A 25,933-nucleotide genomic window follows, 5' to 3' on the forward strand; every position below is an offset into this window, starting at 1 on the left:
TGAATTTAAAAAATAAGAACGCTAGCTTTCACCTGAACTGCGCTAAAATTACTAAATTTTCATTATTTTTCGGTGGAAAAATTGAAATACCCCTTTGGCTTATAATAGGTTAATCGTTCTCCGTCAAGGATTGGAAACCATATTGCCCTTTTGTTTTGTGCCGTCGAATATTATTAGTTAGATAGAACATTTAGCCATGCCCACATAGTTTTATACGATTGATGAATCTATTTTCTAATTGACTGGCTTATTCTAAATACTTGCTTTATTGTATTTTGACTAAAACAAGGTTTAAACAAAATAGTTCAACAAAAACAGTCGTAATGATGCTGGTACATGTTGTGTGTAAGCCGTAGTATGGGCCTATGTACATACATATACCCCAATTTCGTTTATTTCATATGAAGATTTTTAACTATTTTTGACTTTTCTTACTGCTCAGAGCTCGATTCTTTGGCTCGGTGCGCGAGAATATCCGAGTCAGGGACATGCGCCGCCATGAAAAAAAAAAATATGGGGAAAATCGTCTGCACCATCGGCACAGTTCCAGCCATCGCAGAGCAGGGCGGCCGATATGCAAAGCTGTGTGAAGGTGGAGTAGGATATTGTTTAAGAATTTTGACAGATATTGTATCTTTCCACTCACCTTGTTGATGGGACACTGAAAGTCTCCTGGCCGCTTAAAGCAGTCGACCACATCGTGGCCATTGTCACAGTTGGTGGTGGCATCCCAGACCAGAGCCTTGTCGATGCACTCGACTGGCAGCTGAACTGATCCACCGGCATGTGGGACATCCCACTTCACATTTGGGCTTCACAGCGCCAGGAGCCGGGTGTGCAGTCCTTGTTCATGTCACTGTTCCCGCCACTGGGGCCGCGCACGTTTAATGATCTGGCCCCCAGGCCGGATACGCGCGGCAGTTCTCCTTGTCCTCCAGCATCATCAGATACTGGGGGCACGAGCAGACGTCGCACACTCTGCGTGCCAATGGCTATGCAGATGAGGAAATAGTTTGTGCTGCTGTGCAGACGCGTGTGGTTATGTGATCGGTGATCTGTGGCAGACGCTACAGCTCCGCGGAACGACGCTCACCGTTGAAAGTGATCCGTTCCACTCCGGTCTTGTCGTCCAGCCAGTACACAAGTCCCTCCACGGCGGCAATGTTGATCACCTGCGAGATGTGCATCGAAACAAGGGAGCAGGGGATTACACATGTGTCCAAAGGATATCCATATTCGTTGCTTACTTGTTCCTTTTATCGATTCGCTTGCCATGGGCATAGTAGATCATATCGGACTGTTGAACCAGGGCCAGCGCCGTGACTCCTTCCAGCTTGTAGGCCAGCCGCTCATTGCCATCGACTAAATGATGCCTGGATAAAGGCCTGTAGGCTGTCTACAGAAGAGCAGACGCCTTCATTGTGTGCACGGCAATGTTGCGAGGCTTCTACGAGTTCGTCCAGAAAGTTAAAAGGGGCAACGATTTAGAATAGGAGAGAGAGCTTTACCTGGCCCGGATATTCTTGCCGGACATCGGCAGCGGCACATTCAGGTAGACAGTCGTAGCTGGGGGGATGCAGGGCACGCACTTGGCGAGGCCGACCTCTGTCCGGCTGTCCATCTCCTTTAAAGGATGCGCGCCCCGGCGTTCAAACTAAAATCAATTCCCAGTGCTTCTTCTTCACCTGTCAGAGATTTAATAACAAAAAAAAGAAGTGGGTCAGACCGGACCGCTTGCTTATTTCCTCATAAGGTGCTGTTAGCGCAAAATTGTTGCGGTACGGTCACACTGTTACTGTTAACGCAACGAAAACTTTTTACGAAATAAGGAAGATTTTAAACGTTTGAACTTTTGTTGCTATGGTCCAAATAAGAAATTTTCATTGGGCTTGGCCGAAAGCAAAAATGAAGATATGATATGAAGGTAAAACGAAATTAATAAGGACCCTTGCTCAGATTGATATGTTATAGAAATATTCATGCATATGAGTAGTGTCTTGTATATAAATCCCGATCCCGATACCTACTGATGGTCTCTGTAGGAAGACACTGCTGCACAATGTCGTTGAAATAGCTTTAAAACAGAGACTGACACTAGTCAGCAATAATTAGAGCGTGGATTGCAAACATTTTCTCAATTCTATAAAATCCTTTCCTAGGGTATGCAATGTTGCTTGCATGTTGCAACATGGAACGCGATTTTTGCTTTCGGCCTGAAATTTTTTGACGATTTCATTGGCCGAAAAAATGTTGTTGCTGCAGTTTGCAATGCTTTTTTGAAGATTTTCATTGGCCGAGAGCAAAAATCGCGTCGACCCGTTTGTAGTTTGGCGGTATATTTAAAAAAAAATATGTCTATATATTTATGTGTATTATATGAGGTGAACATCAAATCCATATTTAAACTAACTTATCAGTACCAATTTTAATAGTAGTTAAAGTGGCCAACATGATGAATAGCATAGCACGGCCGCCACAGAATATCCGGATGGGTCGTGTTAATATTCCCCAATAATTGGGCATATTCACCCTAAGTCGATATCCAAGTACAGTAATTTAAGTATATAATTCTAAAGTATGGACTGAGACTTATTGTTGTCAACCGGAGGTCCTTACCCGATTCAAGTTCAGCTATCGATACTATCGACTGGATACGAGAGGTGCGCGCCAAATAGAAATTGTTTGAAAGTAAATGAATAAAAGGATTTAAATGCAATCTATTGAAATAAATGATACACGTAAGTACGATTTGTGAGCGAAAATTAAAGAACCCAGCGTATGGAAAGTTTCTATCCCCATTCTGAGCCTGTCCAGAACTGGAGGGATTGGATTGGCTTGAAACCAGGGCTATCGTGCACAACTATAGATGAATCGGTATTTTTGGACTCAAAAATGTAAAACAAAATCTTTGTTTGAAAGACAGATCCCATCAGCAGCAGTCGACTTTTTCCGAGGCATTAAAATGACTGTAGAGCAAAGCCTCCCTCAATGCATTAATCTAACTATAAAGCACGATAGCTTCAATCATACAGCAGCCCTCGATTCAAATTGAACAAATCGATAATCGATTCCAGAGCTGCAGCATCACCTCCAAAACCTCCTCCAGCATCACCTACATGTGATCATCAGAATCTTACTAGAACATGCAAATTTAATATTTTGAATTGGTGGATATTACAAATAGAGATTACATTTTATAGAGTTTCAAAGCCAATAAACATAAACTAAACGAATACAAGATCATAATGACGTTAAGCTGAGAAAATTTATAGAGCGCCGCCACGAAGACGCAATACCAAGTGCAAAGTGGATTCCTTCTGGATGTTGTAATCGGACAAAGTACGTCCGTCCTCCAGCTGCTTGCCGGCGAAGATCAAACGCTGCTGATCTGGGGGAATGCCCTCCTTGTCCTGAATCTTAGCCTTGACATTCTCGATGGTGTCCGAGGGCTCGACCTCGAGGGTGATGGTCTTGCCAGTCAGGGTCTTCACGAAGATCTGCATGCCTCCGCGCAAGCGGAGCACCAAATGCAAGGTGGACTCCTTCTGGATGTTGTAATCGGATAAAGTACGTCCGTCCTCCAGCTGCTTGCCGGCGAAGATCAAACGCTGCTGATCTGGGGGAATGCCCTCCTTGTCCTGGATCTTAGCCTTGACGTTCTCGATGGTGTCCGAGGGCTCGACCTCGAGGGTGATGGTCTTGCCAGTCAGAGTCTTGACGAAGATCTGCATGCCACCGCGCAGGCGGAGCACCAAATGCAAGGTGGACTCCTTCTGGATGTTGTAATCGGACAAAGTACGTCCGTCCTCCAGCTGCTTGCCGGCGAAGATCAAACGCTGCTGATCTGGGGGAATGCCCTCCTTGTCCTGGATCTTAGCCTTGACATTCTCGATGGTGTCCGAGGGCTCGACCTCGAGGGTGATGGTCTTGCCAGTCAGGGTCTTGACGAAGATCTGCATGCCTCCGCGCAAGCGGAGCACCAAATGCAAGGTGGACTCCTTCTGGATGTTGTAATCGGATAAAGTACGTCCGTCCTCCAGCTGCTTGCCGGCGAAGATCAAACGCTGCTGATCTGGGGGAATGCCCTCCTTGTCCTGGATCTTAGCCTTGACGTTCTCGATGGTGTCCGAGGGCTCGACCTCGAGGGTGATGGTCTTGCCAGTCAGGGTCTTCACGAAGATCTGCATGCCTCCGCGCAAACGGAGCACCAAGTGGAGGGTCGACTCCTTCTGGATGTTGTAGTCGGACAACGTACGTCCGTCCTCCAGCTGCTTGCCGGCGAAGATCAAACGCTGCTGATCTGGGGGAATGCCCTCCTTGTCCTGGATCTTGGCCTTGACATTCTCGATGGTGTCCGAGGGCTCGACCTCGAGGGTGATGGTCTTGCCAGTCAGAGTCTTGACGAAGATCTGCATGCCACCGCGCAGGCGGAGCACCAAATGCAAGGTGGACTCCTTCTGGATGTTGTAGTCGGACAAAGTACGTCCGTCCTCCAGCTGCTTGCCGGCGAAGATCAAACGCTGCTGATCTGGGGGAATGCCCTCCTTGTCCTGGATCTTAGCCTTGACGTTCTCGATGGTGTCCGAGGGCTCAACCTCGAGGGTGATGGTCTTGCCAGTCAGAGTCTTGACGAAGATCTGCATGCCACCGCGCAGGCGGAGCACCAAATGCAAGGTGGACTCCTTTTGGATGTTGTAATCGGACAAGGTACGTCCGTCCTCCAGCTGCTTGCCGGCGAAGATCAAACGCTGCTGATCTGGGGGAATGCCCTCCTTGTCCTGGATCTTAGCCTTGACGTTCTCGATGGTGTCCGAGGGCTCGACCTCGAGGGTGATGGTCTTGCCAGTCAGAGTCTTGACGAAGATCTGCATGCCACCGCGCAGGCGGAGCACCAAATGCAAGGTGGACTCCTTTTGGATGTTGTAGTCGGACAACGTACGTCCGTCCTCCAGCTGCTTGCCGGCGAAGATCAAACGCTGCTGATCTGGGGGAATGCCCTCCTTGTCCTGGATCTTGGCCTTGACATTCTCGATGGTGTCCGAGGGCTCGACCTCGAGGGTGATGGTCTTGCCAGTCAGAGTCTTGACGAAGATCTGCATGCCACCGCGCAGACGGAGCACCAAATGCAAGGTGGACTCCTTCTGGATGTTGTAATCGGACAAAGTACGTCCGTCCTCTAGCTGCTTGCCGGCGAAGATCAAACGCTGCTGATCTGGGGGAATGCCCTCCTTGTCCTGGATCTTGGCCTTGACATTCTCGATGGTGTCCGAGGGCTCGACCTCGAGGGTGATGGTCTTGCCAGTCAGAGTCTTGACGAAGATCTGCATGCCACCGCGCAGACGGAGCACCAAATGCAAGGTGGACTCCTTCTGGATGTTGTAATCGGACAAAGTACGTCCGTCCTCTAGCTGCTTGCCGGCGAAGATCAAACGCTGCTGATCTGGGGGAATGCCCTCCTTGTCCTGGATCTTGGCCTTGACATTCTCGATGGTGTCCGAGGGCTCGACCTCGAGGGTGATGGTCTTGCCAGTCAGGGTCTTGACGAAGATCTGCATGCCACCGCGCAGGCGGAGCACCAAGTGGAGGGTCGACTCCTTCTGGATGTTGTAGTCGGACAACGTACGTCCGTCCTCCAGCTGCTTGCCGGCGAAGATCAAACGCTGCTGATCTGGGGGAATGCCCTCCTTGTCCTGGATCTTAGCCTTGACGTTCTCGATGGTGTCCGAGGGCTCGACCTCGAGGGTGATGGTCTTGCCAGTCAGGGTCTTCACGAAGATCTGCATGCCACCGCGCAGACGGAGCACCAAATGCAAGGTGGACTCCTTCTGGATGTTGTAATCGGACAAAGTACGTCCGTCCTCTAGCTGCTTGCCGGCGAAGATCAAACGCTGCTGATCTGGGGGAATGCCCTCCTTGTCCTGGATCTTGGCCTTGACATTCTCGATGGTGTCCGAGGGCTCGACCTCGAGGGTGATGGTCTTGCCAGTCAGGGTCTTGACGAAGATCTGCATGCCACCGCGCAGGCGGAGCACCAAGTGGAGGGTCGACTCCTTCTGGATGTTGTAGTCGGACAACGTACGTCCGTCCTCCAGCTGCTTGCCGGCGAAGATCAAACGCTGCTGATCTGGGGGAATGCCCTCCTTGTCCTGGATCTTGGCCTTGACATTCTCGATGGTGTCCGAGGGCTCGACCTCGAGGGTGATGGTCTTGCCAGTCAGGGTTTTCACGAAAATCTGCATTTTGGCTATGGGTGCGAGAAATAGAGAAAAGAAAATTGTAGTTGTGTGCATGTATATATGTAGCTGTGTGTGTAAATGTGTATCTGTTTCTGTGAACGCAATGGCGCAGTTAGTATGCCTGCGTGGTGACCCAATTTACCGTTTAGCGAAAAAAAGTGCTCTGGTATACACACACACATATGTACACAGTATGAGAGGTGATTTCTCGATTATAAATGATTTCACAACAATGTCTAATTCGCAAGAATGACTAATCTCGCACTAAAAAAAAACAAAGGCTTTAGTGGGTACACACACAAAGCAATGCGCGAGAGCTAAAACCTTAGTTTATTTTCCCTGCACTTTTTCTTTGGTTACGACGCCATTTTGGTTGCACTTGAACAAAAGAAAAAAAAAACCCCGAACAAAATGTACTTGCCACTATTTCATCTCGCATTACTTACCTAATTTACGTTTGCAGCACAATGTATTTTAATAATAAATATATATAATGCGTATTCTTTTTTAATTTAATAATCTTGCACTTTTTGGATAACAAAAACTTGCTCAGGCTTGCGTACTCGACAAAATTTTCACAGCTATTTAGACCAGCTCAGGCGAGTCAGTCCTATTTATACAGGGGAGCAAAGGCGACCTGAGTCGTGCTAGCTCTCTCACTCTCAGGCAATTTATGATTTTTCTTATACGTTGTTTGGCTCTGCTGGGTCTTTGTGGTGCACGGAAATATGATCAAAAATTTATTTTTTTCTAAACTCCTGTGTGGGATGAAGGCCAATTGAATTGTCTTGTTAAAAGTCTCGTATTAGCCATTTAAAATAAAATGCGTTGTGCGTCAGTGCAGTCTAGTTGTCTCGCTCACACCGCTAATCGGACCACTTACAACACTGCCCCAAGAATGAATGTGTGTGTGAAAAATATGTATGCATTTGTATATTTTTGGTGTATGTATGTAATTATTACTTCTATATTTCCTTGTGTTAGCAGATTTGTATGTATGTGCATACATCTGATGACGTCTCTTTGTTTGGCGAGTTAAATGACCTTTGTTTCTTTTTACGCCGCATGGGAGATTTTGGTCTTCGCTTTGGTTAACAGTCCCAGAGATAGACCCACACATACACACGTACTTGTAAATATGTTTACATAAGTAGTGGCAGACGGTCATTTCCCCAATCAATCAATAATGCGCCTGTGTCTGTGTGTGACTAACTGCATCTGGAAGGTTCCAAGTAACCAGCTTCCAGGCTGATGAAACCGCATGCAACACAATCGTCAGCAGACCCCTTAACAGCCATTAATGTATACAAATTTCGCTTCTTTTATTCGGGTTTCTTTTGTGGTAAATGCAATCTAGAGCCTTCCATTAGGCCGCGCTATTCTCACAGATGATCGATCCATTTAAACGAAATACGCCGCCAGTTGGGCCATCTTGTCCTTGGGCGGTCCACGTCCACGTCCGCCGCGCCCACCACCCCCACCTCTGCCGCCAGCAGCCGCTTCCCCGCCAGCAGCAACAGCCCCAGCTGCACCAGCGGCACCGCCGCGTCCACCCTTGCCGCCACGCGGTCCACCGCTGCGCACGGGCCTCGAGGCCACAGCCCGATGCTTCTCCACCAGATGTGAAAAGTCGCTGGAACAGAAGACGCAACCGATCTTCTCCTCGGTGCCATCCTTAAACTTTGACTTGTCCGATTTGTACACGACATTCACCTGCTGGGCGCCGCACTCCGAGCACTTGGCCTCTGCAAGAGAAGAGATAGATGTCAGGATCGGGATACCGAAGCTGCTGCTGGTACTGGCACTGTAAACCCACCTTCCACTGTGATCTTTGTGGCCCCCTTGAAGCAATTGATGATCACGTCGCAGCGATTGCAGCCCAACTTCCAGGTGGGTGCCAGGGTGCTGTCCAGTACAAGGATGCCGGTGGGGCATTCCACGCACCCTGAAATGCCCAGCGTGTTGAGGGAGTGGGGACAGGTGGCATGGGTGCAGGTGTTGCACCCACCCAGAGATGGCATATCGCTAAACGGCGGATGGTTGTAGCAGTAGGGGCAGAAGGGGAACGACTTCCCCTTGACACCCGTCGAGAAGGCCAGCAGCTCGAAATCGTCCAGCGGGCACTTGAACTCGCGATACACCTTCACATTGCCATTGGGCAGGGAGTAGGTCTCATCGCAGTGCGAGCAGTGCAGGCGAGCGGGTTTCGTCTGTTGGGAGGGACAAAAGCAGAAAGGGCAAGATTAAATCTTTTTCAGAATCCACCGGCAGAAGCCCCTGCAGCAACCCACCTGAATGTACTTCATGTAGCGACGACACTTGCCGCAGCGTGAGTGTGCCTTCCCCGACTCGGCCAGCGGCGAGAAGGACACCTCAAAAAGGGCATCCATGCTGGCTATATTCTTTACATAATACATAAACTTGAGCTTGAATATGGTGATGGCATGCTGCAGGACATCCTGAAAGTCGGCCGAACCCTTGGCAATCAGCGTCAGCATGCGCTCCACCTCCGAGCGCATTGTGGGCAGCACCAGCTCCGGATCGATCTTCGTATAGCCATGGACCAGCACAATCCCCAGCGTGGTCGGTATCAGCTTGCGTCCGTTCTCGATTCGCACGTAATTGCGCTGGCAAATATTGTTAATGTGCACCGGTATGGAGGCGTCCGTACCGATCCCGTGCTGCTCCATGAGGGTGATAAGCTCTGCCTCGGTTAGATAATCGGGCGGACCCGTTTGACTCTCGGCCAGTCGGACATCGTTGATGGCCACCTGGGTGCCCTGGACGAAGGGCGGCATTGGCTCGTCGCGTCCAAAGGCCAGCCAGGTCATCACCTTGGTGTAGCCCTGATCGAGCAGAACATTGGCGGTGCACGAGAACGTCTCCATGCCCACCTTTAGCTTGGCCGTGGTCGTCCGGTACTTCAGGTCCCGCGACAAGGTGCCCATGAAATGACGACAAATGAACTCGTAGACACGCCAGGTGTCGCGATCAAAGTCGCTGCGGTTGGCCAGCTTCATGGGCGTGATCGGTGGATGGTCGCCGGCATCTTTGCCCTTGCGCGGCGCCTGTATGTCGCCCAGAATCGAGCGAGCCTCGTCTCCAAAGTCACCGGATGGCTGCAGCACGCGCAGCACGGCGGGCAAATCAAAGTTCTCCGGATACTGGTTGGTCTCCGTGCGGGGATAGCTGACATAGCCCTGGGTATACAGACGTTCGGCTATTTGCATCGCCTGAAAGGGCCCAATGCCCAGGCCCGAGCTGCAGATCCGCATCAGTTCGACGGTATTGAGGGCTAGCGGCTTGCTCTTGAACGCCTCCTTGCTGCTGACGCTCTCCACGCTGGCAAAGTAGGAGAAAGTTATGAATGGATTGGTTTTCAGGGATAGCTGATGGCTTCCTTACGTGGCCTCCTTATGCTCCTTGACGCGATTAAGCAGCATGATGGCAATGTCCTTCTTGAACACACGTCCACGACCCCACTCCAGCGTGAATTCGGGCTGGCCGGCGAGCATCTGCAAGTACCAGAAGCTCTCCGGCTTAAAGGTCTGTATATCGTCGTGCCGCTTCACACAGAAGCCCAGGGTGGGCGTCTGACAGGGGCCGTACGAGATGAGTGAGGAGTCCAGGTCGCCATAGCGATCCTGGAAGAACTTCGTTTGGAACCGGGTAAAGGCACAGCCGATGCGCAGATCCAGCTCCTGGCGGGCGTCCACAGACTTGGCCTCGTTCTCGTTGGGATGGCCCAGCGTCTCCATGGCCCCCTTGATATCCTTGTCGGTGATGGCCGAAAAGTGAGCCCGATATGTCACCTGCTTGCTATACACGTTGCTAATGACGCCCTGGACGGCGTCCATCACTTCAAAGCAAATGTTCTCGCCCTCCTTGTCGCAATCGAGCCAGAGGACCAGATAATCGCAGCCGCGTGCCTCGTGCGCAAGAAACGTGCGCATATGCTGCTTGGGGCTGGTCTCTTTCTTCTCGGTGGGACAGCCGAAGAGCTGCACAGGGTCCACCTTGTCCCAGGAGTTGTATTTGCTAATGAAATCCAATGACATCACATGGCCGCACACCGACGTCATCCGAAAGTGGACGGTGCCCTCGTTGCGGAAGGTGCCGGTCCACTCGTGGGTGGAGCAGCCATTGCCAGTGCCTAGAAAATACACCAAAAACGTTATAAGCATTAGCCGGGCGCGGCCACAGGGAGTGGCGGACAACTTTCGCTTACGAACCTCTTTTCACCGTACAGCGTCCGTTGGAGAGGATTGTGGCTAGGGAGGCGGCCAGCGAGGGCTTCTCCGCAACCATCAGCACATTCTTCATGGCCTAAATATAATTGATGACTTTTTCGTGAGCTGCGAAGATTCCTCTATTTCCTTCTCTGTCTCGCGCATGGGATGAAACTGGTTGAGCAGCCGTTTGCCGGTTTTTGACCAAGAGCGGAGTTGAGCGCGGTTTCTTCAGGAACGCCCACGCATGAGTTTTGTTTATGATCAATATAGCCGTATTACTATATAATTTGTCACATATGCATATATATCTCTGGATTGGATGGGCATTTGGAGCAGACCAGAGCAGGGAATTATGTGCAACAAAAAACAGCACGCTGCGTAAACGAACCCGAGCACGAGACACTTTGGTCAAAAAAACGAGCGGCCGGAATAGTTATTTTTCCTTTTTTTTTGTTTGACACAAAAAAAAAATAAGAATCAAACAGAAACGTCGAATCAAAGCGTTTTATTCTAAAAATTTGACATTTGTGTTTTTTTTTCTTTACGGAGAAAAAACTCTACACGGTACACGACTCCTACACATTTGCTACATAATGGAAGGAAAAATCGGGTGTGGACAAGAGGCAACACGGCCCAGAAAATACAAGGTGAAATCTACCCCATTTGCTTAATATACCTTGAAAACGAAATCGGTGAGGTGGGGGTTCATGCGAACTTTGCAATTTGCCTTAGTTGTTTTTGCCTGTTGTCCATACCCCTTTTTATAGCCCATTAAAAATTAGGACTAATTTTTTCGTCCCATGAAATAGCACTTATCGGACCTATCGATAAGATATACCAAGAAATGACTCCAGAAATATAGCAATAAAAAAGACCTTAGCCCACTTAACTCCTTTATATTTAAACAGGTGACAACTGGAGTTAAGCCACGAAAAACAAAACCGTTGGTAAATTCTTCATCCTTTCTATTTCCTTACAACAAAAGCAACCAAGATATGTTTCATCGTTTCAATATTTTTGTGGAACTATTTGAATACCCTGGTCGACAATGGGATAATCGTTCTCTGCCATGGTCAGATATCATATTCCAACATTCCGAAAATTGTAAATCAGTTACAAAATCATAAATTTAAAATAAAAAAATTAAATAAACTAAATAAATAGAATTTCAAAAATCGATAGGTCGATTAATGGAATCATTTTTCTCACTGTGGCGCCATCTGTTCTCACTCTTTTTCAGCTATCTGGCCCGAGATGACAACGGTTAAGAGGTTGCGGTCTGGCAGCTCTACATGGCGCATTGCTTTTGAATTTGAATCTGTGTTTGCCATTTGCAATGAAATTTGTCAATTGTTGCAATTTTTCGAATTCCATTGTCTTGCGTGAGGTGTTTCTTTATTTATAGAGTTGATAAAGATATTCAATGCCGGCGCATTTGAAATAATCAACCGGTTTTGCTCTTTCACACTGCCTTAAAGGTTAATTACACCACAAACTGTAAATAAAAGCCACACCTGCGCACTGTGGAATGAAATGGGAAATCTGAGCCTGATTCAAATGGGTGCAGCGATCTATTTAAAAGAATAATATCGGAATGAGCTTCAGAGTAGATTCCATTTCCATGTGTGACCTATGTAGACTCAAAAATTAAAGAATCCACCCCACTAATTTCTGCAAAACACAATAATTCACGTTGAAGCCAAGTCCCACTGTGCCTGTGGGCTCATTTGCATACAAAAGAGCAAGAGTAGAGTTGACAAACCGCTGGATCAGGGCAATAGAAGCAACGTCTTCGTTATTCTGGGAAAGGCTAAGCCATTCAGAGCGAAGTCCGTGATCTGATGTGGGTCAGCCCCAAATCTGATCCCTGGCGATCCGGACAATTGAAAGACACTTTCCTGGTTGATTTTCTTCTGTTTGGTTTCATTGATATTTGCCAAAAAGCTTTATTGTAAGATAAGTATAAATAGTTTAGTTTAGTTGTTGTTTTTAGTCAATGACAATTGCAAACATCATTTGGATGTTTGCATATATAGTGTATACATGCATATATGTATTTATGTAATATATTTGCTTGTGTAGAGTATACGTTGATATATCTATCCCTATTTAGCTGCACATGAATGCCAAGTTCTGGCGAGTTTTTCAGTTTCAGTTTCGGTTTCATTTAATTGCCATTTCAGACAATTTCGTTCCGCATGTTTATCTATAAAAATGTTCTCTCTGTGGGCCATAAATTAATAGAATACAACAAGGGAAGAGCCCAGTCGCAGCGGCAGTCGCACGCCTCCAAAAGCGAATTATTGATATATTCCTTATGAATGCCATACATTATATGATAATTATCGTTAAAATACTCTTCTTTCTTTCTCTCTGCGGGGGAAACAATTTTAAATATGTTGCCATGGAGCGCGTTCGCGTTTTGGGGGGGAATCTCATTACGTGCATGCAGACTTGTATTGTATGTGTGTTTTTTAGTTCATAAAATTGTATCGTAAAGACTTAGCATCGATCTACAGGCTAGAACTTAGCAATAAGACATTCGTTGTTGGATTACACGTTGCAGGGATTCGAGTTAAATAGATATATGTAGAGATATATCAGGGCAGGTAAAAAAAAAAAAATGATTTCAGTATCTTAGGCTAGTCAATGTATGGGTTACACTTATATACAATAGTCGTTAGTATCAAAAATATGCTCTAAATATAAAGTATTCGCTGCCTTTGTCAGTTCAGTCATTGGATATCATCATAATTTCAAGTTCAATTCGTTGCTTTGATCCAAAATACTTAAATACATTTAAAATAAGACATATTTTCTCGTTTAGTATATACAATTAAACATATAAACAATTGAATTTTACAAATATGTGTACAATACATATGGATATATCGCTATGTGGGGGAAAATTAACTTTTGGCCTGAACACTTTGGAAGTTCTCTCTTACATAATACATGCCCGCTTACGCTATTCGATAGTATTCGATAATTACGCACGTTAGACGCGGCAACTAAATATTGTATGCACAAGTTCAGAAATAAATTACAATTAAATAATGGACAAAAAAATAAAATTAAATACAAAAACAATAAGAAATAATAATTGTACTGCTTTTAGTTTCTGTGTGTTTCAGGGATTAAAACATAAAAATACATGAGGGGAGGGAGGGGTGAATACATTCTGAATTGGGCGCCTCAAAAGGATATAAATCGATATCGATAGTAGGCCGACTAAAAACACTAACGGAACAATGCGATTATAGAGTGTGTGCGCGTGTGTGAGTGCGTGTATGATGGATGGGCTGATCATTGTTTAATTGAACGCGCTTTCCTTTTTGGCATCTGCTGCGCCCACATTTTTTTTCAACCTTTTAACCTTGATCGATCAGTATCGTTGAACTTTTGATGATAAATTTGATTGTGCGCGCGCGCACGCACTTGTGTGTGTGTGTCTTTGTACCGAAAAAAAAAAAATATTAAGAAAACAATTAGACATACACACATGCACTTATTTGTTTGTTTACGCCTGCGCGAGTAAATAAATTCCCGTTTGTTTAGTTTACAAAAAACAAACGAACTCCAACAAAACAAAAAAGAAATGTTTAATTTAAAACAGATTGCTGCCCCACACATAAAAATAGTGCCAGAATCCACTTGGACGATTGTTAAAGAATGCAAGAATCAAATTATTGAGCAATGCTGAATGACACACACACACACACATACACTAATCTAATACAAAGACTGTGGTCTGAGAGAGAGAGAAAGAGTGAGAGCAAAAGAGGAAGCGGGTACGTGTGACGCAGCACGTCTAAATCAAATGCCAGCAGCTTTTTTTGGTGCAATCTTCTCAATGGGAATCAAAATGGAAATCCAAATTCAAACCAGAGCCCAGCATCCAGAATCGACTAATTTAAATGTTAAACAATCTACATGTGTGCATGTATTTATATGGACGTATGAATGTGTGTGTGTGTTTGTTTGTTCTATCTGCTGGCGGCTGCTGGTTTTCTCACACTTGAGATTTTTGTGAGGCTAGAAAAGCCACAGCAGAATATCACGAGAGTACAACAAAAATGCCTCAACAATAAATTCCTTGTGGTTGTGCGCTGCATTCAGCAGCAAAAGCAGCGGCGTCAGCGACAGCGGCAGCTGTCCAAGTTCTATTGGAGATCTCCGTGGAAAGAGTAGAAGGAGAAGAAAACCCCCGTCATTAACAATAGCTCTGCTTTGTCTATTGTGCATTCCTGTTTGCGGTATTTGTATGTAGTTTTGCGTTTTGCAACACTTACCCATGTCTGGGCTCAATTCAATTAAAACGTGTTAATCTGACCCTGTCCTGCCCTGTTATCCCCCATCTAACCTACCGTTATGCTGTGCTCAAGTTACATACATTTATATACACATACTCATGTATATGAATAAAATACTCTTACATTTCTTTTGTGTTTAGCTCAAATTGAAGTTGAATACTGAATTACTGTCGGCCATTGGCCGCTACCGCTACCGCTGCCCCTGCTTCTGCTGCCGCCTGTTGGCTGATTTCAAAATCACGCGCAAGACGGTCACACACATACACTCACTTTTACACACACTCTCAAACACATAGACAATTAGCTGGGCCGGTCAATGCGCGTGCTTGAATGTTGGTTACGCTGTTGCTGCCGTTGCTGCTATTGCGCAAGTGTGCCTCGGATACGATACTACGGTCCCCCAGCTCCATTGCCATTATTTTCGTTGGACTCGGGATGGGATCGAAAGAGGGAGGGGGTTTACTTTCGCATTGTCGCTCGTCTCGTCTCCAGTTTTCTGCAAGAGAAATATGAAATAAAGAAAAAAGGGCAAAAATAAATAAAAATACAATTGCAAGTATGCATGTGTGTCTATATGTGCACATATACAGTAATGCGCCGCCTGTTTCCTTCTCACTCTGACGGAATCAGATGACTGCGACGGCGACGTTGGAGCCGCAAATTAAAAAAATAATGCCTTTGCGTAAAATGTAAATGGGCCACATTGTAATTATAACTTGAAAAAAAAAAACCAACAAAAAAAATAAACTGCAGAACGTTCAAATTAAAAATTGCCGCTAAACTCAATTAACGGGAGGCATGTACTATATACGTATGTGTGTATGCATATGCATTTTTATGAAATTTTTGATAATTTGTAAGAATTGAAACAGGAAAGAATTCATTAGGCACAAACACACACACACACACACAGCACTTCTGTGTGTGTCAAACGATGCGCTGCCCCCATCCTTTCATTCATGCTTTTGCTTTCGTTCTTCCCTGTGCATCCTGCTGCCCATAGAAAACTCCATTGGAAGCGATTCAGCGATTCCAATGTGGACCACGAGAGCCGTGATCGGGGCTGGAATGAGCGTGACGGGGACACGTTGCCCGGGGATTATGCAAAAGAAAAGAAATTGCACAGCAGCTGCAATTTCCACACGCACAAAATACACACACACAACCATGCGTATACATGTATGTACATACATACATGCCTGCGTGCAAGAGCAAAAGCTATCTACAGTTTGAGAGGAACTACGGTCGTCAGGTCACAGCATCAGCAGCAGCGTGAGCCACAGTTTTGAGGGGCTTTTGTACGAATTATTCGATTGCATAACCCCCTCTAAATGGGCCCATGGGCCCAAAAACCCAACGTCCGTCTGTTTTTTTTTTTTTGTTTGTTTTGTTTTCTCTTTCGGCCATATATTTTTGGGCCGGGCAAAACCTCAGCGCGACACGGACCCCGGACACACAGTCACCGACGGCATTGGCATCTGTTTCTTAAAGCCAGATCACACAAAAGTGACGTGAAACGAAAAAACCAAACTAAAAGGGGCAACACACATTACGATTGCGGGTATTACGACTTTCCCATACCCTCTAGTTCGGGTTCCAATTGGAAAAACAAAAAAGAATGGCCTTAGCTTTCCACTTTGTCGACCCTTTACCAACACTAGTTTAGCTTTTTATCTCTGTCTTTCAAAGTTGAATGGTCTTGAAGTGCAATGGAATATATAGTCCTCCTTAAATGATGGTTTCGCGATCACTTTGAAGATATTTCCCAAAATTTCTGCCTTCTCTAGCTTTTAACATGTGTTTTCTTAATTTTCTGCAAAATGTATGTGCTGTTTCTCTGGCTCTTACATAGTCTCTGTCTCTCCTCCTGGCAATATGTTGTTTCTCAAGTATTTTTTTATAGACTCTGCAAAATGTGTTGTTTCTGGTTTTTTTTATAGTAGTACTACAGAATATCTGCTAAAGGTAATTTCTCCAGAATTTATAGTAACTTGGAAACATGTGGTGTGGTTTTGGTAGTTCGTTCTAATAGTCTCCAACCAAATATGGTTTCTTCGCTCCCGTCTGGCCGCCTATCATATGGATCTGAACGAACCCAAAAATACCCTTACCTCTGAATACTGGAATGGGATGGGATGGGATGGCGTTTACTTTGGCTCATTTGCGATGTGTCAAGACCACTTGAGAGGACGGCGGACGAAGCGGTGCTTATCACATATTCGTCGCCCGCCGATGCCGATGCCGGTGCCGTTGCCTTTGCCGCCGCCGGTGAGTCCAATTTAAACTCAATTTTCAATTTTCCCTTTCCTCCAGATGCAGATACACTGGCATACATTATCTCCATGTGCCTGTGTGTGTCAAGGGTTGCGCCGTTGATTATTTTATTATTTTATGGCCATGTGGAAATCTACAGGAAACAGAGAGCCTGAACTCGAAACTCTGACCCAATACCCAAACGCTGTTTGTCTTCGTTTTCCCAACAAATTTCCACCGAACAAAACGTGGCAGCATTTTCATTTTATGGCCATTTCTCAAGTGCCCAAAAACGATGCCAAATCGCTTAATCGTAAACTTGGCGCATGGCTGTAAATGCAGGCAAACTGTAGGCCAGGGCCAGGGCCAGGCCACACAGTAAGAGCCGAACCCTGGCGCAAAGGGTATAATAAAACCCAGCCCAAAACAAAACCAAATGCTTGACAATGAAAACGTGTTGGACTTTTTCTCTGACAGGCGCCGCTCTCCGCTCCGCTCCTCTGCTGTGCTGCCTGCTGGGAGATATCTGGGTAAATCTTATGCGAATCTCATCCAGGAATCCCATGGCGATTCCACGTGTAAAAGAAGGACTGTTCCTATGACTAAAATTTGCTAGGTCAGGATTAATCCCTAAAGATTCCTATTATCGTACGGAGCAAATCATAGCCCCATATCTATAATCATATTATAGATCAACCAAAAGAGCCAAAACCAAAGCATTTATAGCATTATTGCCTCTCTTTAGGTATATTTGAAGGGGATTATCTTTTAAGAGTTCTTCAGACAGAGATTTCGGTAATTTTTATCTCAGCATTGAGTCAATAGAAAGCTTGGAAACCGTCCAAAGACCCGAAACATCGGCATTTATGTAGACATGTATGTACATATCTCTGTTTGCACCACAAAATCTCCCTATCGCTGTGTGTTATCTGCTATCTGTCGCTTATCGGTCGATCCACTTACCTTTAGCAAACGGTTTCCATCTTCGCAGTGGGCGGAGGCATTGTGGGGTTCGTTGTTGTCGTCGTTGGTGGAGCTGTGGTGGCATCGCCACTTGGTGGGGAGAGACTGCTGGGGGCCGTCGAGCTGGCCGAGCACTGCATCGTGGTGGTGTTTTGGGTAAACTCTGTCCCGCAGCCGGCCATCGAGGGCAGGCCCTGGGAGCTGCTCGAGTGCTGGACCCCATTGGTGGTGTTGGTGATGTCGTGACGGAGCCGTGGACAGCAGATGCGCCGGCAGGCGGTCCACACCTGCGGCTGGCATCCCACCACAATGAAAATGAAGACACCCTGTAGGGCATTGATCAGATCGGTAATGAACCAGGCGCCATGGGGCCCGCCCACCAGCCACGACATAATGTCCGCTATCCATGTGACGCCCATAACGACGACCAGCTTGAGGCAGACCTTGCCTAGGGCTGACTTTTCCGTGGACGACTTGACATCGTCCCGCTTCCACAGGCCGCAGGTCAGTTGGTGGGTGGTGGAGATGAACAGGGCAATATTGGCGCACAGCAGCAGCCCAATGGGTCCGTAAAAGTAGGCAAAAATCGAGACCGATCGATTGTCGAACCAGCAATAGAGCTGCCCAAAGCCCGGCCTCAGCAGCGTCGTCTCCGGCAGCTGGTCCACACAGGCGGCTATCGTTGAGATCAGCAGGGGCACGCCCCAGGCGTACACGGAGTAGAGGAGTAGTCGCAGTGCCTCCTGATTCCGTTCTAGGGAGCTCGGCCGAAAGTCCCGGAACGTCCACCAGATATTGAAGCACATCGTGTTCAGCCAGAAGAAGGCCGACAGGAAGAAGAACTGCATGCCAACGGCCAGCAGCAGACAGGCCACGGATCCCGGCATCAGCGAGGTGTTGAGCTCCTCGATGGCCAGCAGCACCTTGCCCACCAGTAGGCAGAAGACGTAGCAGATCTGACAGCGCCAATGCAGGGCATGATGGACGGCGGGCAGCATAAAGCCAGCCACCAGTGTGGCCGCCAGAAACACCACCGAAATGAGTATGCCGCCGGTTAGTACGGCTTTCTGTAGTCGCATGCCCGAGCTTTGGCCATCCTCGTCCAGTCCGCTAGAGCCCCCATCCTGCCCGTCGCCGTGCTGGGCGTTTGAGAAGTGATGCGAACAGGCAATGATTTTCACCTCACCCTCGCGTTGCGTGTGCTCCAGGCAGTACTGGCTGGCACTGAGATTCGTGTGATGCGACAGCCGGATCTCGCCCGAGGAGCGATTCAGCTGAGCATCGCGCCAGTCGCCGGCAATGGCATAGCCGACATTGGCATTTGCATTTGCATTTGCATTGATGCCTACTCCCACGCTCACGCACTCGGGCAGGCCGTAGCTGGTCTGATAGCTGCCCTCCGGTAGTTGCGGGCCCAGCCGGAGCTGGCCGTCGGTGGGGGGACTGGGCTGCAGGTTACAGGTCTTGAGGCTGGTGTCGTAGCTGCCCCACTTGCCACAGCATTTGCGCATGCGCAGCGTGGCAGGCTGCGTCACCAGGGATGCGGCTGCTGTCTCGTTTCCCGTTGCAAGGGCATTCTCTCGATTGATTGCTCCTGCCGCGGGCGCTTCGAGGCAGACCAACGCCACGTCCCGATCGACGCAATAGTTTTGTGGCTCCACCAGTATCAGGCGTTCGCGCACCGACAACGTGCCATTGGGGAAAATGAAGGCATTGCCCAGCCGACTGCTAAACAGCTCCAGCTGCTGCTCCTGGCAGACGGGTCGCACGTGGGCGGTGAACTTCATGAAGCGGGGACTGGCGCCGATGGGCTCAAAGAAGCGCTGCTGCTGTATGAGATACACCATGGGCACCCACAGTTCCGAATTGCCGGCTATGCAGGAGCGGGTGGTGGCATTCAGATATTCCCCCAAATGGCAGCATTTGTTGAGCTTCACGCGGGGCGGCGGTCGTGCCGGCCCAGGTGCTGTTGTGCTGCTGCTGCTGCTGCTGCTGCTGCTGGTCTCTTCGGGGGGCAACTGCTGGCCAAGCAGGGCTCCGATGAGCAATAATGTGATTAGCAATTGTATGCTAAAGTCTTTGATGGCCATGATGAGGCGGTTGCTTGGCGATGAGGCGATGACGATGTGTTTGTGGATTGTCGGGTGGGGTGCGGTGGGGTGGGGGGTCAGTGTCAGTGTCTCTGTTAACTTGTCTTACTGGCTAGCACGCACATCCACATCTAGTTCTTCTTCTGCCACTTGTCCTCCTTTTTGGTTCACGTTCACGTTCTCGGGCAACGCCACTCACAGATTGTTAAAGAAGCCTCTTCCATTGCGGAATAAAACACAATAATATATCATCGTTTTGCATGGCTTCTGCGGGGGTGCAGCAGTAAGTAGGTGGATCCACAGATCGGTCCACATTCGATTCAAGTACGCGACGGCACACACACACTCATTATTCGTCGTCTCCGTTTCGCTTCGGCAAAGAACAATTTTCACTTTTCTTCTCTTTTGCTACTGTTTCTTTGATTTTTCTTTTCTTGTGGCCCAACGTAAACAAAATTAAATTTCACTTCTGCAATATAAATATCACGCTAGCCTAGCTGAACGAAAAAAAATACGAATCGAATTGAGCAGATGATGCTGTTCGTTTTTAGCTGATTGCTGTTCTCTTGTGGTGTTGTGTGGAAGCGCGTTCAAGATAAAACTAATGTTTTGTTAGGGCTAGTGTTGTTTAATAACAACGTTCGCGTCGTTCACAGGGACTTATCGATACGTATCGATAAAAATACCGTCACAAATTTCCAAATATATCGTCTTATACTGACGATTTATTTGTATTCAAGTTCCACCATATTCCACGTTTCTTATATTCGGCTGAATATTACTCGCTAGCTAGGATCCTCAGCTGTGCGCTCATAATTTCTTATGATTGATAAATCAGTTTCCTGAAAGACTGGCTTATTTTAAGTACTCCTTTTTAGTTGATTGATTATAAAATAAGGCTTTAACATAAACAACAATTCATTTGTTCATAGAAACTGCATTCTAACTACACACTTGCTACATATTAACTACATTTGACCGTCTTTGTCATAAGACCCATCGAAGCGCCAGTGTGCAAAACCTCCATTATCCACCTTTTCCGACATTTTTGAAAGGTTGAGATTTGGCGGAGATTTCTCTGTGCATTGTCATCCTCCAGGCGACACAGCATGCAAAATAATAGTTCCTGCTCGCTTTCATACAAAATTTGAATTTTTAACTGACTTTATTTGTAACCAAGCACATTGCAGTGCACATCTGGTCACACTCTGCCCCGAGCGAAGTTTGTGGTACTTATTGTCGATAGACAGAACAGGAAGGAAGAAGGAACAGGAAAAACGTACAAACAGAAATTTTTTCCTCTGCTTAGCTCAAGTTGTTCACCTGTTGAAATAAAGCGGGGCTAAGTGGTTTAACGTGATCACCAGGGTGACCGTTTACGGTATATTTTCGGTATTTTTTAACGTCGAAATTGGAATGACGGTATATTTGTATGGTATGTCGGTATATTAATCAATTATTGTTGGTATATTTGATTTTATTTCTCAGCTTCAGATGGCATATTTTATAAATAAATCGGCGGTCACACTAGTAGAGTGGGAGAACGGTGCGTGCGTGCGGTGAAATTTTTTTGCTGGTGATAAAAAATATCAAACCGAAATAAACATGTAAGTAGAAAATTTAGGCTTGCATTTTTTTTCTTTACGCAATAAGCTTGTGAAAAAGAACTGAGGCGCACGGCCGGCTGGCTGCAAGTCTGGTGATGGCGGCGCGTCGGTTTTTTTTTTCGGTATTTCGGTGTGATTAGCCATTTATTTCGTAAAATAGTTCTTGCAAATGGCAGCGCACCGGCTTTTTGTTGCCTAGCTTAGCGTTTTTTCCTCGTCGTTCTCCTTCCCCTATCCCTTTGCTCATTTTGGGTGCTCCGCTGGTCCGGCGTCAGGCGACGTGGAGCCGCCTTTAGAGCCGCGTGTTGGCATCAAAATGTGTGTGCATGTGCGTCCGTGTCGGACCTGGTCAGCGGAAAGGTACACCACTAAGCGGCATATAGTCTCATTTGGATGGGCTAGCATAAAGAGCACTTTTTTCCTTCCGCCGCATTGGCAACTGCTATTTATCGCACCCAAGATTTTGTGAGGTTAAACATGATTTGCAAAAAAAATTTGAAATTTGCGTCATATTTGAGACCGAAGCTGGCGCATGTGTCGGCAGCAAGAGCGTCGACAGCGGCGGCGTCTGGCCGGCCCGTTCGTCTGTGTGTGAGTCTGTTCGGGTGTGTGCGCTAGCATTTGTTATTTCGTCGATTTTTTTTTTATTGTGAACATATCAAATGCGTGTCCGTGGTTTGTATTTTTCAGTGGAATAGTCGTCGCAATAGCAATCGAAACGCTTGTGGAAACCAGAGTGGCATTATTTCAATCAATTTTTTTCTGCCGGCCTGCATTTTGGCGCGCTTTCTTTGCGTCCATGGCTGTGCTTGGTGCATGTTCGTGAGAGAGTGGATGGTGGAGGAAGAGGTATATGCAGCATGCAGCATGCTACACTAATGGAAATGTAAAATTCAAGTTTGTAGCTTTTTGAAAACAATTTTTGTTTTCTTATTTTGTTGGTGGGCTTAGAGCATTTTCAGCGATGACTTCTTGTTTTGAATTGGCAGCGTGTGGCTGTGTGTGTGTCCAGGCTTGCATTTATTTGCGAAATACAAATCTACATATGCATGTATATGTTTTTGCGTGTGTGTGCGTGTTTGTTCATGTGTAAGTAGGATTTCAATTTGCCAAATATTTTCTTCCGTATTTGGGCATACGGGCATGCGTTGCGTGTATGTGTGTTTTTGTTCTTTGTGCGTAATGGAATTTTTGTCTTACAACAGTTATTCGGTGGTGTATACCTGCCTGCCCTCTCTCAGGGATAGCAGCAGCAGCAGCTGCCTGCAGTATCTCGTTCTCTTTCTGTCTCTCCCTCTGCTCTAAGGAATATGTGCCCTGCTGCTGCAATCTATCGGGCTCCCTCTCGCACACACACTCGTGTGCTGGCTTAGCAACAGCTGTTTGCTGTCCTTGGCGGGCTTTGCTCGCATCCGCTGCCACTGCGTCATATTTTGCTCGAACCCACATCAGGACCCTGGCAATCAGTCGCGGCGCGCTCGGCAAACTACGAACACAACTCCACTCCAGTCCGCTTCCAAAGATACAAACTACCAAATGCCAAATAATAATAATTAAAGGAATAAACAGATTTGAAAGAGGTGTTATAATATCTTTCCTACTACCGCTTACAGCTATCGCCGCTCGAATTGCGTGGAAAAGTTATTCAGCGTTATTCACTTAAAGCGTTAAAAGAGTAACATTCGAAATGGCTCAAGAAGGTCAAGATATACCAACTTTTAAGTGCGTGCTGGTAGGAGATGGCGGTACTGGCAAGACCACGTTCGTCAAACGCCATATGACTGGCGAGTTTGAAAAGAAGTATGTGGCCACATTGGGCGTGGAAGTCCATCCTTTGATCTTCCACACCAATCGTGGTGCCATCCGTTTCAACGTGTGGGATACAGCCGGACAGGAGAAATTCGGCGGTCTGCGTGATGGCTACTATATTCAAGGACAGTGCGCCGTCGTTATGTTCGATGTGACCTCCCGTGTTACATACAAGAATGTACCCAACTGGCACAGAGATTTGGTGCGTGTCTGCGAGAACATTCCAATAGTTCTCTGCGGCAACAAGGTGGACATCAAGGACCGCAAAGTCAAGGCCAAAAGCATTGTCTTTCATCGTAAAAAGAACCTCCAGGTGAGTAACCAGAGCCGAGCGCTGACCTGACCCTCTCTTCGTTGTCACTTATTCATGGCCTTATCCTTGTTCTTCTTCTCCACACAGTATTACGACATTTCGGCCAAGTCAAACTACAATTTCGAAAAACCATTCCTCTGGCTGGCACGCAAATTGGTTGGTGATCCCAACCTAGAGTTCGTTGCCATGCCGGCACTGCTGCCGCCAGAGGTGAAAATGGACAAGGACTGGCAGCTGCAGATCGAGCGTGACTTGCAGGAGGCCCAGGCGACCGCCTTGCCCGATGAGGATGAGGATCTTTAAGCGAGAGGCGTATTTAAAATAGTTAACTGAGAGACGGCCGACCTACACACACACACAAAATGAACACATACCAACCGCAGCAACAACCACAACCACTATCACACACACACAGCCTACACACAACACACAAAAGACGGCTGGAGTGCCAGGAAAAACGTAACCAGCGGCTCTACCCAGTGATGCATCCACAACAGTTTTGGCAGCAGCGGCAACGAAACAACAACACCAACTCAACCAGGATCCAGAACACAGGATCAGCAGCAGCACCTCCAACAGCAGCACCTCCAACAGCAACACCTCCAACAGCAGCACCTCCAACAGCAGCACCTCCAACATACACAACACAACAGCAGCAGCACAGCCGCCAATCGGTTGGAGACGCCACTTTTTTCGTGGAGCACAAAAGCCGTGCAGTCTTCGCAACACCACCAGCTACACTGTCCCTTCCCGTTTTCCAATTAGTCGCTCCATAAAAATAAGTGAACTTTTTTTTTTTATGATTAAATATTGTTTTGCCTTGGAGCTAGTAACTGAAAGCACACAAAAACAGAAGAAAACACGAAGCATAAAAAAGAAGTTGTCAACAAAAATAAAGAAATACGAATTTTTGATTATGTGTGTCTGTCTGTGTACCACTACTACTACCACCACTCCAATGCTATAATACTATCTAATAATATCATTTCGAAAACAACAGCCCAAAAAAACAAAAAACATTCAAGGTATAGTCGTCTTCTATATCAATGTAAATGACGGACAAACAGAAAGAAACTAAGAGAAAAGAGAAGGAAGAAAGGCGAGAGGCGCACCCGCATCCGCATGGAAACGAGCGAGAGAGCAGAGCAACGCCGTAGTTGTAGTAGTAGTAGTAGACCGTAGACCGTAGATGTCGGCGTAGGCGCTGGGAAAAGAACTGAGTCGAAATGAAAGAGAGAAGAGAGCCAGAGTCGCCAGCTTAATCCTCTCCAAATGTTATTAATCTAAGAAACTATGAAAAATAAAACACAAAAAACCTTCAAACAACAAACAAACAAAAAGAAAAAGTTGAAAAACAAACGTTTTGGTATTGTATGGAAAAAGATGAGTAAATAAAGGAAGAGCAACGCCACAATTCAAGCGGAATTTTTATTTTTATTAAACGTAACCGCTCTCTTATTTGCTATATATCTATATCCAGCAGGGCTAACTCGTCCCTAGAGTACTGTGCAAGAGAGAGAGTTGAATATTTGCACAGGACACAAGCTGTAATTGTATATTTCTCACAGATTAATTTCCACTACATTCACCCATCACATCCAAGGCACTATACTCACTATATACTATTCATTGTAATATTATTATTATGGAGCTTAAGCTTCTTTCGCAGTACAACCACTACCGGTCCCCCAGGAAACGTGGCATTAATCGTCCACCAAGGGTCAACAAGACAATGTTTTAGACTAAGTTTACAATAAAAAGCCTATGAGATTCAGTTCAATACGATATTGGTTATACGTTCTCGAGAGTTGAAGCATGAATCCTGCCTTCAGTCGGATTCGAAACACCCTGAACCACTTAAAGCCGAATCGGAGCACTGCGGGCACTAATATAGGCCAATTTCGAATGCAGGTTTCTGAAGTGATTCGTCCTATATTATGGAGAAATCCTTTTTAATTTGCTTTCTCGTTCTCTTTACCAGAAAAAAACAAAGTGGAACCGAACTCTTCGGATCTAACACAGTACAAATTACGAGACCTATGACGAAGTTATCAGAAAGCTGAAACGCTGATTCTAAATAACCGAAACGATTCGGTTGCCCGTTCATTCAGGACTCT

The 25,933-nt window shown here is 46.6% G+C and overlaps 4 protein-coding genes and 1 long non-coding RNA gene across 5 annotated transcripts; 1 reads left to right on the plus strand and 4 right to left on the minus strand.

Annotated features, from left to right (window-relative positions):
* Positions 1–321: 321 nt before the first annotated feature.
* Positions 322–1,640, minus strand: LOC6598258. Its single transcript, XR_003408958.1, has 4 exons — positions 1,509–1,640; positions 1,248–1,447; positions 647–1,172; positions 322–582 (listed from the first exon to the last, which is right to left on the minus strand). It is a non-coding gene; the product is annotated as an uncharacterized LOC6598258 (long non-coding RNA).
* A 1,510-nt stretch (positions 1,641–3,150) lies between these two features.
* Positions 3,151–6,244, minus strand: LOC6598257 (polyubiquitin-C). Its single transcript, XM_002023279.2, has one exon. It carries the CDS (start codon positions 6,237–6,239, stop codon positions 3,267–3,269), a length of 2,973 nt encoding a protein of 990 aa, XP_002023315.2. The 5' UTR covers positions 6,240–6,244; the 3' UTR covers positions 3,151–3,266.
* A 1,295-nt stretch (positions 6,245–7,539) lies between these two features.
* LOC6598290 (DNA topoisomerase 3-beta) lies at positions 7,540–10,896 on the minus strand. Its single transcript, XM_002023277.2, has 5 exons — positions 10,469–10,896; positions 9,642–10,389; positions 8,528–9,578; positions 8,053–8,446; positions 7,540–7,981 (listed from the first exon to the last, which is right to left on the minus strand). The coding sequence occupies exons 1-5, from the start codon at positions 10,557–10,559 to the stop codon at positions 7,638–7,640; spliced, it is 2,628 nt and encodes an 875-aa protein (XP_002023313.1). The 5' UTR covers positions 10,560–10,896; the 3' UTR covers positions 7,540–7,637.
* A 4,060-nt stretch (positions 10,897–14,956) lies between these two features.
* On the minus strand, positions 14,957–20,655 carry LOC6598289 (probable G-protein coupled receptor Mth-like 1). Its single transcript, XM_026990374.1, has 2 exons — positions 17,998–20,655; positions 14,957–15,277 (listed from the first exon to the last, which is right to left on the minus strand). The coding sequence occupies exon 1, from the start codon at positions 20,085–20,087 to the stop codon at positions 18,000–18,002; it is 2,088 nt and encodes a 695-aa protein (XP_026846175.1). The 5' UTR covers positions 20,088–20,655; the 3' UTR covers positions 14,957–15,277; positions 17,998–17,999.
* Positions 20,656–21,618: 963 nt separating this feature from the next.
* On the plus strand, positions 21,619–25,230 carry LOC6598288 (GTP-binding nuclear protein Ran). The gene is made up of 3 exons (XM_002023275.2): positions 21,619–21,694; positions 23,308–23,816; positions 23,904–25,230. Exons 2-3 carry the CDS (start codon positions 23,382–23,384, stop codon positions 24,117–24,119), a joined length of 651 nt encoding a protein of 216 aa, XP_002023311.1. The 5' UTR covers positions 21,619–21,694; positions 23,308–23,381; the 3' UTR covers positions 24,120–25,230.
* The last annotated feature ends 703 nt before the right edge of the window (positions 25,231–25,933 follow it).

The sequence above is a fragment of the Drosophila persimilis genome, unplaced genomic scaffold, assembly GCF_003286085.1.
Source record: "Drosophila persimilis strain 14011-0111.01,24,50 unplaced genomic scaffold, DperRS2 tig00000579-arrow-pilon, whole genome shotgun sequence".
NCBI lineage: Eukaryota > Metazoa > Arthropoda > Insecta > Diptera > Drosophilidae > Drosophila > Drosophila persimilis.